We start from the raw sequence: 14,606 nt of genomic DNA on the forward strand, positions 1-14,606 counted from the left end.
GATAAAGTATGCATTATTATTTAAGTCGGGACCAGGAATAATTTCAAAATTAGTGATTGAAAGAAGATATAGAGTTTGGGTAGTATTCAATTGATATATATTTGATCTTTCTTGAATAACAGTTGGCGAATCTATTACACTTGTAATTTGCACCACAAACAAAACGATTTAATAATGGAGAGAAGTCAACTTTGCAGAATGAGCAAAATATAATCATTGATAATGCACTGTTGGCATCACAGTGTGTAGGAAGTAGTTTAAGTAGTAGTATCCAGGTATGGTTAAAAGTCACCACAGGTAGAACAGATTAGTGGAAGTCAAAATCAGTTGGTTAAAAAGTACCATAAACTAAAACTTGACTATTACCGGTAAATAGAGGGCAAGGAGGGATAGCTGGTTCAGGTTACAGGAAATAAAAACTGCATTTTACGTTTTTACAGGAAAATTCCATTTACTGTAAAAAATAGGTTTTTACACTTTACAGATAAAGCAAATTCCTAATTACATTTTTATATTTTTGATAATTTTAGTTTAAGAATAAAATTGGAAATTGTGTACGAATTAAAATGCTTTGTACGCTTAAAAAAAATAATATTTTTGTTTATTTATTTAAATTGCATTATTACGAAAATAAAAACAATAGATTACAGCTTACGAAAATACCCCATTAAAAAGTGATCGACATGCGGACACTGTTTATTTACAAGTTCTAAACAAATTATTACCCCTCCATTCGTTCGTCCTCGCAACATTACTTGAGCATTAGTCCACCCTTTGAGGTCAGATTGTTACGAACTGCGCCCTTAAGAGTTAGTCAACACATTTCATATTGTTTTTATTTTTAACTTATTTAAAAATAGAATTATGTGGCGTTACTGACTGTGGCAGTGTTCTGCTCATAATTGAGATGAAACAGCCGCTGGCTCAACCAGCAAAACAAAACGTCTGAAATGAATAATTGTAGCAGCAACTTTTATGTTTTTTTCCGGATTATTTGTTTTGAATGTAAGTAGATTTATATTAAACTAAAGATCCAATGTAAGTTTCTGATATTTTACTGAATAAAATAGAACATGGAGTTAAAACATTTTATTTTTTTGGCTTCATGGTAAGAAACAGAGGTGAAGGCGATACGTTTATGATTCGTATTGCTTTCTATGCTATTTAGAGCAGACACATGACAAATAGTTGTTTTGTAAAGTCTACGAAGAAATAAGTCGCGTTCAGGCTACACCAAGAACGGGCTAAAATTTAACCCAATCTTAGGTTGTCGCTCAACAATAGTCTTATAAAAATGTTTTTTTTTTTATACAATTCACAAACTTATGTACTGTATGTGGCAGAGAACATGATGGGGCTCTCCAGTAATCTTACCAAGAGACATGGTTAAAGGATCATATTACCGATACATACACAGAATAATAGACAATTGAGTTTCCCATAAAACATTACAAATTCAGTTAGTTTAGCTACCGGTACAAATTATTTGATGACTGGACAGAAATCAAATGTACATTGTTATTCAAGACCATTAACAGTAGAGCGCCCTCTATACACTATTTCAGGATTCTGTTAGTGAAGATTTCTCATGAACTGTAATAAATCCCTCGACTCTTACAGGTATCTGTGATAGGTTTTCTACAGATCATAAACAGTGGGGAAATGCAATTCACAACATCACAATTTACACATTCTAAGTTTGATAAAGTTTTTAGAGGAAACGATCTCCCATTGGCTTAAAAAAATGATGCGAGTTATATTGCTCAAAAAGTTAAAGAGCAGTGGTTGTCTACCAATTCCTGTTCGATTTGGGACGGCCAGCAACATAAACACGTGTAGAATATATTGTTTGTTCACATGAAATTCGAACACACGCTGCACGACGACCACTGCCCGTTAATGAGCCCTTTAACACATTACGAGACGTAAAGTACCAGTGACATACGATCAAGAATAGTAAAACAGTTTTAGAATTTTCTCCTTTATTTTTGTACAACATGTACAGAAACAAAATGAAGCTTACAAAAAAAAAGTTAGTAAAACAGCATAAAACTTTCTCTAAAATCTGATGTAAAATACAAAGCAAACAAAAGCATAAAATCATTTCACAATGAGAAACGCTAGTTACAAATGTGAAACCATCTTTGCAGTATTTCAGTTCTCTAACAAAAATTATTTTAAGATGAATCAGAAAAATTATAAAATAAGATGCTATTATAGAAGCATTAATTTTCACTGGGATTTTTAGTTTCTCCGTGTTTGACATTTTGGGCATGGTCACTGGATTTTAAATACACAAATTTTCCAGTGAAACAATTACAATATATTGTAATTTTACATGGATTAAATTTATAAAATTGCACTTATTTGGAGAAATTAAAACTCAGTGAAAGTTCATGCATTTATTGCTATTATCTATGTTCTTAAGCATAATTTTTTTTAACACACAAAAAAAAAAAAATACTAACAACATTCTCATGAAGTCGTGTTAAAAATAACGTGGAGAAAGAATAGAGTACTCAATAATCTAATATTACATCAATTATGACTAAAAAGTAGGTAATAATATTTACAATTTGGGTTTCAATAAAAATTTGCAAAGTCAGCAAAAAAATATGTAATGTACAAAAAAGACAACTATACATGAAACATTGCACCGTTAAAAGAATAGGAAAACATCAAATTTACAGAATCCCGTTCATTTGATCTAGCTCCCTGGAACTGGGTCACGTTGGACAACCTTAAGAGAGTGGATGTATTACAAATACAGCTGGTTCTACGACAACAGGGACAGTCAAATTTGGAGATGGAGGTGCTGAGATGAATTCATCTTTGGCCAACACATACGAATGGGATACGAAGACAAGCTTAGATTGCAAGCTTAGCACATCAAAGGGAACACGGTTTTACACAATTAGAGCAGGAGCACCCTTGAGAAAAAAAATGTCAATACTTTCATGCATACAAGCAGTGAAGTTCAATAATTGAGATTTGATTTGGCACTTGCAAGACATAAACCATCCCAAATGTGCCAAAAAGTACATGTGAAGGCATCTAGTTGTTTGTGACGAGAAAATGTTGGGACAATAAGATGGCATAAAGATTATTAAGAGTGCTTAAAAATACTAGATGTATCTATTCAATGCACCTTGTAATGGACGTCCACCCAAATATACCCGATATAAAGGGTATCCAATGTCCACAGGTATACCCTACAACGGGTACTCACTTGAAAAAAACCCTTACGTCCGATATCCAGCAAATCATCAAAATGCATACCAATTTCAGTCATGATTCCGGTGAAATAAACACCATGGCCATAATAGAGGCGGGTGATATGAACCACTTTTTACACACTCACCGTGTTTAACATGATTTATTTAAAAAACAAAACAAAATACCTTTTATTTTAACTGTACCTTGTTAATCTACAAAAATACAATATGCCTTCTATATATATATATATTAACCCTACTGGTCTTTCTTACACTTGGCTCTGAATCTATTAAGTTCAAGCTCAAATCAGAAAAATCAGCTTCAATATGGCAATAAGGCACCCTAGAGCAATGGTAAGACTGCAAGCTGACCACCTAGGTAGATCAATGTTGACAATCTAACTACCAAGTCATGTTATAATACTAACACTGGATTGTAATGTCATAATGACCCCCCCCCCCTCCTCCTTCCTCCCTTCCTGTGCCATTTTAATACTAAATAGTCTTCAACCTGTTTATTGCAAATACAGCAAGCCACCTAAAAGCTCTACCATAGAATCAGTTTGTTCAACAATGGCGCTTTTCTTAATAAAGGCTTTTCTTCTTACACACTTTGTACAGAGAAATCTTGTACAGTAAAATATGTCACAAGCCCTTGATCCTCCTGCTCTACGGGTACAAGTCGCCTTATAGGGTTGAGGACGCGGCTTGTCTATCAGAAGTCACGTCTGTGAGGCGTCTCAAGAGATTAATGCCCGTGTTCTCTGCGCAGTGACGTTTTGAAGGACTGTCACTGCTGTCATCTTGTAAAAGAGCACGCTTTCCGATTGGTCGTTCACCCGATTTAATCATGTTGTTTATGTCACGAAGGTTCTGTAAAACAAAGCATGGATGATACATAATTAAAATGCTAGTATAGGAAAAAAAAGAAGACAAATCAATTAATCAATAGGTCTAGCATATAAACATTTTGTTATTTTATTAAGTCCTTAGAGTGTCAAACAGTTTGAAAGTCGTTCATGTTTGTAAAATATCTTATGTTTGTAAGCCACTTCGGAAATAAGGTGACCGCCATCTTTGATTTTCCAAGTACTGTATATTTTTAGAGCTTGTGTTTGAACCTCAACAAAAACTTTTAATTAGCACTATAGACTGTAAAAATGTTACCGGTAGTTCCAGGAGCTAATAATTCTGACTGGTTCTTGATTTGACATTGCCATGGTAATATATGCCATAAACCATTACATTTTCATTTCCATAAATACTGACGATTTCATAATTTTGTACACAAAGACAAATATTTACTATGTCACTACGACCTGCTCGCCAAATTGCCGAAATCTTTTTGATAGCAAAAGAACTATATGATTTGTTTTTGCCTCATCTATCCTCGTCTATTGCATCTCACGTTATCAACAAGATCTCGGCAAATGTTTACATCAAAGATTCATTGGCACAGCTCGTAGTGCGAATTATCTCACGTTTTTGTTTTTTAAACAATGTGCCGACACCATTGCAAGTAAAATTGATTCTTACCTTAGAAGGACTCCTGTTAAAGCAGTACATCATTCGACTGGAAGGACTCAAGGGTGTACTATTTTTACGTGGTGATATATAGACTTGATGTTGGCTGGACACTCTTCTTGGTGATACTGGATGACTTTTGACCAACGGGAGAGGGGACAATGGCGGCGCCTCCAGTCCACCTTCGGCTGCACCATTTTGCGCCGAGAAGCGCATCGCAAATAACTGGATCTTCCGAACAAATATCTGAAATGTAACATCAAGAAATTAATATTGAAGACACCGACTTTCATCTACCTACAAACAATCACTCAGAAGATTTCACTAAAAAAAAGAAAGAAAAAAAAAGAAAACAAGCAGCCTGTCGGGTGAGATAGCTCCGCTGTTAGCAATGCACATTTCAATTAAAGAACTGAAGATATCATTAGAAAATGAACAATATGTATAGTACATTGTATCAAAGCAATCAGACTTACTGTTCTCAACAAAAATTCGAAAAACTATAACATTTTACCAAAAATATTCATCAGAATTAGATAATTGAAGATATCATCATGAAATGAACAAATCTGAGAGAGGTCCACATGTACCGTTAAAGTCCTAATATAAACCGCATTCGTAATAGTAACCGCACCCCCAATTTCGGCTTCAGGGTTGAAGAGTTCTTAACAAAAATTGAAAACTTGAAAAGTACCTATTACTAACTGCACCCCCAATTCAACAAGACCGTGACTGACTTCATTGTTTCAACCAGCTGTTCCAAAACGGCATTGTTCCTAATCCTATTCATTTGTTTCGACAACATGGCTAAAAATATTCACACCTATTTATTGTTCAGCGGTGATAAGATGTCAGACAGGCAATGAAACTGCTTTTGTTCTGGCGGCGACCTCTGTCAATACTCTTTCTGAATACGTTGGTGTTTCGTAAGTTTTAGACAATGAGCTTTATCACCGTAAAAGTGTTAAACTGAGCATTGAAGAATAATTTATCTTTCGAAAACAAATAATTTCTTGATTTAAAAAAAAAATTATGTCGTTTTCCCATGGAAATCAAAGGCAAAAGATCGCACTACATTATCGGTAAATCTCTTCCGTGTTCACCATGAGGTCGCTGAACTGTCATTAACATATTTAAATGAGCTATGTAATTTAGACACGTGGGCACCATCCAGCATTTTGATTGGTTAATTAGCGACTTGACCTATCCGATCAATAATACGTCCCGTGAGCATTCAAAAACATGGCGGATATCGTATCGGCTGTTTACATGTGACTGAAATCATTCGCTTACGGGGAAACTAAGTTGAATTTTACTTGCATTTTATAACAAATCAACAATTTATTTTTTGTGCGTTATTGTAATCACTACTAAATAATAATCACGAATATCAACACTTCGAAAACAAGTAAGTTATTCACTTGTGACCAGCAGCATGGCCGGATCGAGCTATTGTTATGTGATCATTTGCTACTAAGCAGTGCATTCGTGTTTTTATTTGAAACTTCTGTTAGAATATACTTTTCGTTACCAAGAAAATTAAAAAAATAAATGCATATTACATTAAAAATACCGAGTATTTTTTGTATAATGTTGAATTTTTTTTTGATTGACTGTAATTTTTCAACATTTCGTAACGCCTATTTTAGAACCAAAATAAGGCCTTTCACTCTTCCCCGATGCCTATTCAAGAGATTGTACGGTGTATTGTTTGTTTTGTTCATGTGTTGTGGACAAAAAATGACCACGCCCATTTAGTGATTGCATTATGTACGTAATAGAAACCGCACCCTGAACTTGAGCTTTTGATCCCAATTTTTAAATTGATACATTGTAATATAAACCGCGGTTTATAATAGGACTTTAACGGTAGTACCTATATATGTAATATCAATGCAATCAGACTTGCCATTTTTAACAAGAAGTCAAAAATATAACTTTTTACCAAAAATGACAAAAATATTCATCGAAATTAGAGAATTAAAGATATCATCACGAAATGAACAAATCTGAGAGAGGTCCACATGTAGTACCTATATATTTAATATCGAAGCAATCAGACTTGCTGTTTTTTTTACAAGAAGTCGAAAGTATCATTTTTTACCAAAAATTACAAAAATATTCACCAAAATTAGAGAATTAAAGATTTCATCACAAAATGAACAAATCTGAGAGAGGTCCACATGTAGTACCTATATATGTAATATCATAGCAATCAGACTTGCAGTTTTTAACAAGAATTCAAAAATATTACTTTTTACCAAAAATATTCACCAAAATTAGAAAATTAAAGATATCATCACGAAATGAACAAATCTGAGAGAGGTCCACATGTAGTAGCTATATATTTAATATCAAAGCAATCAGACTTGTGGTTTTAACAAGAAGTTGAAAATATCACTTTTTACCAAAAATGACAAAAATATTCATCAAAATTAGAGAAGTGAAGATATCATCATGAAATGAACAAATCTAAGAGAGGCCTACTCAAGATACATATACACAAAGTATCAAAACATTCAGGCTTGTAGTTTTCAAGAAGAAGTCGAAAAAGTAAAACATTGACACAAACGACGGACAATCACTCATATGATAAGCTCCACTCGACAAAGTCGACAGCGGAGCTAAAAAAAAAGTGAAATTGTAAATAAACTTACTGAGTTGTAAAATTTTATGAGATCTCCCCGGTCTTCATCATCAAAACAAGAACCAGTACCTGCTAGTCTTGTCGGTGTGGGAGGGGCACTGTTAGGCTGCGGCACAGGAAGGGTACTAGTAGATCTGATCTGAACAGGGCTGCCTGATCCGTTGCTACCTGCAAAAGTTTAATGAATATACTTAGTTAGGCGCACAACTGTCATGATAAATCTAAGAGAGGTCATGTACTTGTTCAGAGTCCGACTACTATTAGTTATCAATTGTTTTTTAAATATAAGTTGGCAATATGTTGAAAACACAACAGAGTGAAAGACAAAAGAAGCAGGTGTCACCAGGACGACAGCTGGTTATCAGGTCTTGTTCTTTTTCATCCAAAGCTTCAAGAATACAAAAATAGTTGTTTCCCTGGTAACACTTTTAACTGATATCATTGAAAATGTGAATCTTCTAGTATTATTTTTCTGTAGATGGTTTTTAATCCTGCATTTATTAAAAATATGGCAGCAAACAAACAAACACGTTTGTTTCTAGTACTTGTAGTGTACATAATAATTGATTAGTGTCCAATTGGGTTATTTAGCCTATCTGGAAAGTTCCCTGTCATATTTTGCAGCCCTATAAACTTGGTTGCCATGTCAAAATTCCTGTTGAGTGGGTCTCGCAACACACACATGTGATGTAACAATTATGTGTACCGAAAATGTCCGTCAACAGAGTTGAGGAAAAATAACTAGAGGATTATGGGTAATTGTAAATTCAAAGAACAGTCGTACCTGTTTGTTGCACAGGCGATCCGTGCCTACTTGTGCCATTTCTCATACTGCCATCACTGCTATTGGAACTATGTCGTCTTCTACTCGTCAACAAGACGCTTCTGTAAACATGGCTGGCTGCTTGCGGTTGAAGACGATAACATTTCATAATCTCCTGGAATGTTCGGTCTTGCGCAGTCACCTAAAAGCAGTGGAAGAAGTTTATTTAATGATATTGCACATAGTATTAGTCCTTGCCCAATACACAAGAACAAGTTTAAAGAGGATATTTTGTTATAGTTTGGGAGTTATTTTTGTATTATAGTACATTATTATACATCTGTCACTGTAACACCATATGTTACAGCGTGCTGTAATTTTGGGGGTATTTTACAGGGTATTTTCATCTTGCCATACAAGGAAATGCAAATTCCAAATATGGAATGATTACGCGTGTAATCGTCCTCTAATAATAGAAACAACATCAGGGTTTGGCCGGACTCCACACAAAGGAGTTTGCTGATTCTAAACTTTTTGGATTTCTGCACTCCCATGATGTATGCTTGGAAGGAAAAGATGTATAATAATAAGGTATTCTCGTAATAACCTCATAGTATTTAAACCATACTTCATGCGTTGAGTGTTTTACAACATGCTTCAGTGTACAAACAACAAACAAACAAACCAAAAATTTTGTTATGCATGTCCAATCTAGTGCATCATGGGAAAACCATGTAATCAGTAGGATATGAGCGAATCTGCCATAAACACGCTGACGGCGTAGTTAACTCACCTTACAGATAACGTAGACTGCACACATTAACAACTGATCCAAATGACGATCCATCATTAAATCAACACTATGCACTAAAGAATGTTCAAAACACGTCCAGATCTTGCGTCTCAGATCATCCACAATTTCCAGTCTGTTGCAAAGTTCAAGAAGCCTGACATTGGCAAGATGGTACACCTGGTTGGTATAAAAAGGAAAAGCAATTATAAAATTTATTCAAACACAAACGCAAGTTTTCTTCAACACAAACAAATATACCGAATTCAACTCAATTTACTTACTTATTTACGTACGTATTTACACACTTTCTTCTATGCTATCGATAAAGAGCCATTGCTCAAAACGTCTAGCTATTTTTAATAGTTATTTAGGACTACGATTACCAAATATTATCTTCTATATATCAATTTACATACGGTACCTTTCTAAAGAAAAGTCCAAGGGACCCTGTTCTTTTGGGTTTTACCGACGGTGCTTGTTTAGACGGCGACATCTCGACACTGGACGATGCTGAAACGGACCCTGTAGTTAACTGCACTGGAATGTATGTTATGGTACCATTCTCATTCCGAACGCCTACATTAACGAATACATAAGCAACATTAGACAGTCACAACTAGTTTGGAAAGTGGCTTTTACTATAGCGTCTTTGCCTTATTAGTAGCACAAATGCTTGCGTAAATTGTGTTTCTATAGTCCAAGTAAGTAATATTGAAATGATTCAGTATACAGCAAATGAGTGGTTTATTTGCACTTTTATTGGAGATATACTTTTAATAGAACAAATACGGTATATTACAACAGACGTTTTCTCTTACGTGGTTCTCTTACCTTGGACTGGAATCACAGTTTGTCCCGCAACAGCAACACTCTGCGCAACTGCAGCCGCTGCAGCATCCGCATTAACCACTGGGGTCGGAGGGGGTGTTGGCTGTATTGAAACAAGAGGTGTCTCTGTGGTTGGTTGTTGTGAGGACGACGTACTAGAGGAATCGTTGAATAGCCGTCTCCTTGCGCTGCCAGCTTGCGGCGAGCTGAATCTATCTAGTACAGACATCGGCGACTGCGGAACGTCTGTAAGAAAACAAATGTTTCCAATTTTATAAAAATCAATAAATGATTTTGTCATGCGTGTGTGTGGGTTAAGTTGAGTTTTGAACTATGATTGCTATAGTGACTGTCCAGATGTTAAAAATGAACAAGTCATTGAAGATGACACAGTCCCCTTTTTTCCAAATGATCTTTCATTAGCTAAACACCAGGTGGACTATGTGTGAAGAAATAATCTTGTACAATTGAAGAAAGTAATGACCGATGTAAATGACATAATGCAAGTCTTGCCTTTTGAAAAAGGTTAGAGAAATATAAATGGCTCTCAAGCTTAACACAGTAACACAAATAATTCGTGGAGCTATGCTATTAAAACCAGGTTTGAATTTGTCAATTCACAACAAAAACCAGTTCCTGAATAGCAGAAATGCTTGATTTTGATGAATTGTTGCACTAAAATGGCCGCCATTTTGCCATGTTGAATTGGACCGTCAAATGTGTACATGTGTGTGTATGTGAAATAATGTATATACCGTAAAAACTCCAAAATTTCGACCGGTTTTAAATAATTTGTTTTAAAAATGTGACATGTTTTTAGAGTCAAAATAAAGGTGCATTTTCGGACGGTCGAATTTTTCAGAATAGAAATCAGCAAATGAAATGGGGATGATAGACAGTGTGCTTCGTTAGTTTTTAAAAAAATGCAATGTCCGTCAATTGACGTAAACTTCCCCATGTTTCACGGTAAAAGCAAAGGTCGTGGCCGAGTTGTACGCTAAACAACTCAAAATCAAAACAAAGTCATCAATCAGTGAGTATTATGACAAGGAAAACAAAACATCAAGACGCGGAGGAGAGGTCAGCACAAAATTAGGTCAAAAGACAAAGCTGTCTCGCACTACCTAGGTAAACTTGCGAATGTTCGAAGTACAGGTACCCATTGGACAAAAGATACATGGAAGTTTAGCAAACTATCTCCCCGACCCAGTGCAATGTATCCGGTTAGAATCAAAGCTCACGTGTCCCTTATTTGAGAGACCAGATTCTGCCGTAAATTCACCCTTGGATTAAAAAAATAAAATGGGACTTTTAAGGTGTATTTTGGCGTCATTTTTCGGACATTTCAATCATACCTGCCGGCTAAAATAGAGTCTAAGTTTTACCATAGTCATTGACGTCTATTCAAGAGTACACATGTATGGTTTTTATCGTGACTAGTGTGAGCAGGTAATCTTCGTTTCGAGAATGAGCTGTTATCACTGTGAACAATGTTGAATTATTATTCAGATGCCAAGTTTATTTTTTAAAAACAACTAATTTTTTGATTTAAAAAAAAATCATGCCGTTTTCGCATCAAAATCCAAGCCAAAAGATCGTACTACAACATCAATCTCTTCCGCATTGCGTTCAATAACATTAACATATTTAAATAAGCTATGGTAATTTGAACACGTTGGCATCATCCAGCTTTTTGATTGGTTAATTAGCGATTTGACCTATTTGACCTAAGAGAACATGGCGGATATCCTACAGCATCAAACGTTTATACGAGACCGGAATCATTCACTTACGACGAAACTAAGTTGACTTTTATTTGTATTTCATAACAATTCAACGAATTTATTTTGTGTACATTATTATAATCACTACTGAGTAATAATCAACAATTCAGAAACGCAGCATGCCGAGATTTTTGTGTTCGTTTTTATTTGAAACTTTGTTTATTTAGAATATATTTTCGTTACCAATAAAATAAAAATCTCTCAGTCAATCAGAAACCCGGATTCATGCCTTTGGGGAAAGGCCGTTTGAACGCTCACATCGTTTTTGTTTTTTTTCTCGTTTGGGGAAAAACCAAAACTGGTCGCAATTTTCGAATAAGAATGAGTCGGCAATTCTTAGTGGAGTCGAAAATTTGGAGGCAAATAAAACACCGAAACCCGCCAAATAATTCAGACGACCGAATTTTTAGAGGGGTCGAAATTTTGGAGTTTTTACGGTATGGTTTTTGAATGTCCTGGCATGTCTGAGATGCAGGTACAGACAGACATTGACAGACACAACGAGGTGAAAGAGCCTGTTTTGGACTGAACCGTTGAATTGTGAACCAAGCCATTACAAACACAGGCAACGTTTGTACATAACACTACTGGTAAGGGTTACAGTTGCAGTCAAGAGAGAAATATGAACTGTTTTCACCTCTACGAACTGGTTCCATGGTTGCAAGCCTCTTCACCCTGGGATGCATCAGTGGTGATCCCATCACTTGTGATGCTTGCTGGGATGGCTGTGACTGGGTTGTACCATTATCAGTCTGGTGGGGGAGGGTCACTTCTTCACACGTGGGTACACCCAAACCTGACTCTCTCATTGCTTCCCAAAGCGGCGAGTCGTATTTCCAGGCAAGGCTCTCTAATATTTGTTCCTCTATCTACAAAGAAATCAAAATTACAATTTCCTGATAAATCTTCAATTACTAATTCATTAAGACGTCGTCGATTTCATTTTTAAAGTAGATTTCTAACTAACTAACATTTCCCAAATTTTGTATTGAACTTACGTGGTTGAGGTGTTTCACAACATCTCTTGACAGACCATCTTCGGCTCGAATTAATAATTCTATAACTTTATAGAAATGATATGGCGCAAGGTGGTAGATATCTATTACCCAGGGGAATGTTCTGAAATTTGAAGGAAATATGAATTCTTGTCATACGAAGCTTTATAGATGAATCAGGCAGTATTGGTGATGAATGATATTTTGTGATAGTCACTGTGACTCATTGTCTCGATTCAATAACAAGCAGCCTCTCAGCTGAGATAGCTCCGCTGTTAGCAATGCACATTTCACTTAAAGAACTGCAGATATCATTAGAAAATGAACAATATGTATAGTATCAAAGCAATCAGACTTGTTTTTTTCAACAAGAAGTCGAAAATATCACTTTCCACAAAAAATATTAAAAATCAAAATTAGATAATTGAAGATATCATCATGAAATGAACAAATCTAAGAGAGGTCTACCCAAGGTTCATATACACAAAGTATCAAAGCATTCAGGCTTGTAGTTTTCAAGAAAAAGTCGAAAAAGTAAAAAGTTGACATGGACGACGACGGACAATCACTCATATGATAAGCTCCGCTCGACAAAGTCAACAGCGGAGCTAAACAGTTCATGGCTAAAAAATTGTGTGGTTTGCCTGAATCACCAATTTTTTTCTCACTAAAATAAAGCAATTTTACAGTACGTTTACTTGCATGGCTGAGAATATCAGGTTTTTTAGAAATGAGATATTCCTAGACAAAGTACAGCAACTGTGTAGGAGATTTTGTCAAAAGTATGACTGGAAAAGAACTTGGCAATGAGAATGTCACATGACAACCGGAGAACACTGTAAAAAGTTTTAATTTCGCAGGAGAAAAATGAAGCCAAGCAATGTTTTAGCCATGAAGATTTCCTTAGGAATCTTCAAAACAGAGAGTTATGGTGACTTAAAATCTTATCCTCAGAAATTAACAAATCGTGAACATTGAACATTATCAGTAATTAATACAAATGAAACTAATTTTATCTTGGAAGTGCACCCATACATTGATCATCTAACTTACCGTTGAGAATTATAGGAAAAAATCACTACTTCTTGACAACAAGCAAAAAGTGATTTATGGAATACATCGTGGCTGAGAAGACTCTGAAAATTGAAAGAAACACAAGTACTGGTAATTAAAAGTTCAAAAATTAAAGAAAATCTAAACATGAATGTTTGGAGCATGACAGAGATGTGGTTCCAGAACAGCATTCAGTAAAACTAACACCAGTCAGATATTTTGAATCTGAACTGAAATCAAAGAAAGCTTAGAAAGAACTCCCGTGTGCTGAGAGTATTGAAGACACATTAAAAATTAATTCAAAATTACTTGTACATAAGATATTGATGGAAAAGCTGAAAACTAATTATGTAAATCAGGTAACCAATATGAACAGAACAGAACGAAAAAATTATGAATTATTATGCTAATTAGAGAATTATTATGAACAAATTTTAACCCAAAATTAATCAGGCCTGTCTATTGTCCTAGAGCATTTATGCACCAAATTTTATTCAAATGTGATGATCAGTAATTGAGATATCAGTGTTAATTAATTATATTAATTAGGTGATTAATAAGCATAATTATTTACCAAAAACTAATTTGGTTTCTGCATAGTTCTCTTTAAAAGTTTCATTAAAATCCAATTTGTGGTTCTTTATATATCAGTGGACATTATGCAAATTAAGTAATTAATATCCAATTAAAACTAATCAGGTCTCTGCATAATCCTAGAAGATCTATGTAGCAAGTCTCATTGAAATATGATGATTACTACTTGATATATCAAAAGCTGAAAATTAATTAATTATGCAAATTAGGTAATTAATATGTACTCATATTACCCTAAAAACTATCAGGTCTGTGCAGTGTCCTATGACATCTATGTACCAAGTGTCATTGAAATGTGATGATTACTACTTGATATATCAAAAGCTGAAAATTAATTAATTATGCAAATTAGGTAATTAATATGTACTCATATTACCCTAAAAACTATCAGGTCTGTGCAGTGTCCTATG

The 14,606-nt window shown here is 34.9% G+C and overlaps 1 protein-coding gene across 1 annotated transcript in view; it reads right to left on the reverse strand.

The window, feature by feature from the left end:
• Positions 1–1,965: 1,965 nt before the first annotated feature.
• The window catches only part of LOC100367775 (retinoblastoma-like protein 1), a 47,559-nt gene continuing 34,918 nt past the window's right edge, over positions 1,966–14,606 (reverse strand). The window contains exons 10-19 of the mRNA XM_085500390.1: positions 13,603–13,685; positions 12,553–12,673; positions 12,192–12,423; positions 9,774–10,016; positions 9,364–9,518; positions 8,943–9,119; positions 8,171–8,351; positions 7,397–7,554; positions 4,752–4,985; positions 1,966–4,088 (exon numbers count right to left, since the gene is read on the reverse strand). Coding sequence (XP_085356516.1) covers positions 3,903–4,088; positions 4,752–4,985; positions 7,397–7,554; positions 8,171–8,351; positions 8,943–9,119; positions 9,364–9,518; positions 9,774–10,016; positions 12,192–12,423; positions 12,553–12,673; positions 13,603–13,685 — 1,770 coding nt within the window. The 3' untranslated portion in view covers positions 1,966–3,902. The remainder of the gene's footprint in view (positions 4,089–4,751; positions 4,986–7,396; positions 7,555–8,170; positions 8,352–8,942; positions 9,120–9,363; positions 9,519–9,773; positions 10,017–12,191; positions 12,424–12,552; positions 12,674–13,602; positions 13,686–14,606) is intronic.

The sequence above is a fragment of the Saccoglossus kowalevskii genome, chromosome 6 (assembly GCF_978046115.1).
Source record: "Saccoglossus kowalevskii chromosome 6, keSacKowa6.1, whole genome shotgun sequence".
Taxonomy (NCBI): Eukaryota; Metazoa; Hemichordata; class Enteropneusta; family Harrimaniidae; genus Saccoglossus; species Saccoglossus kowalevskii.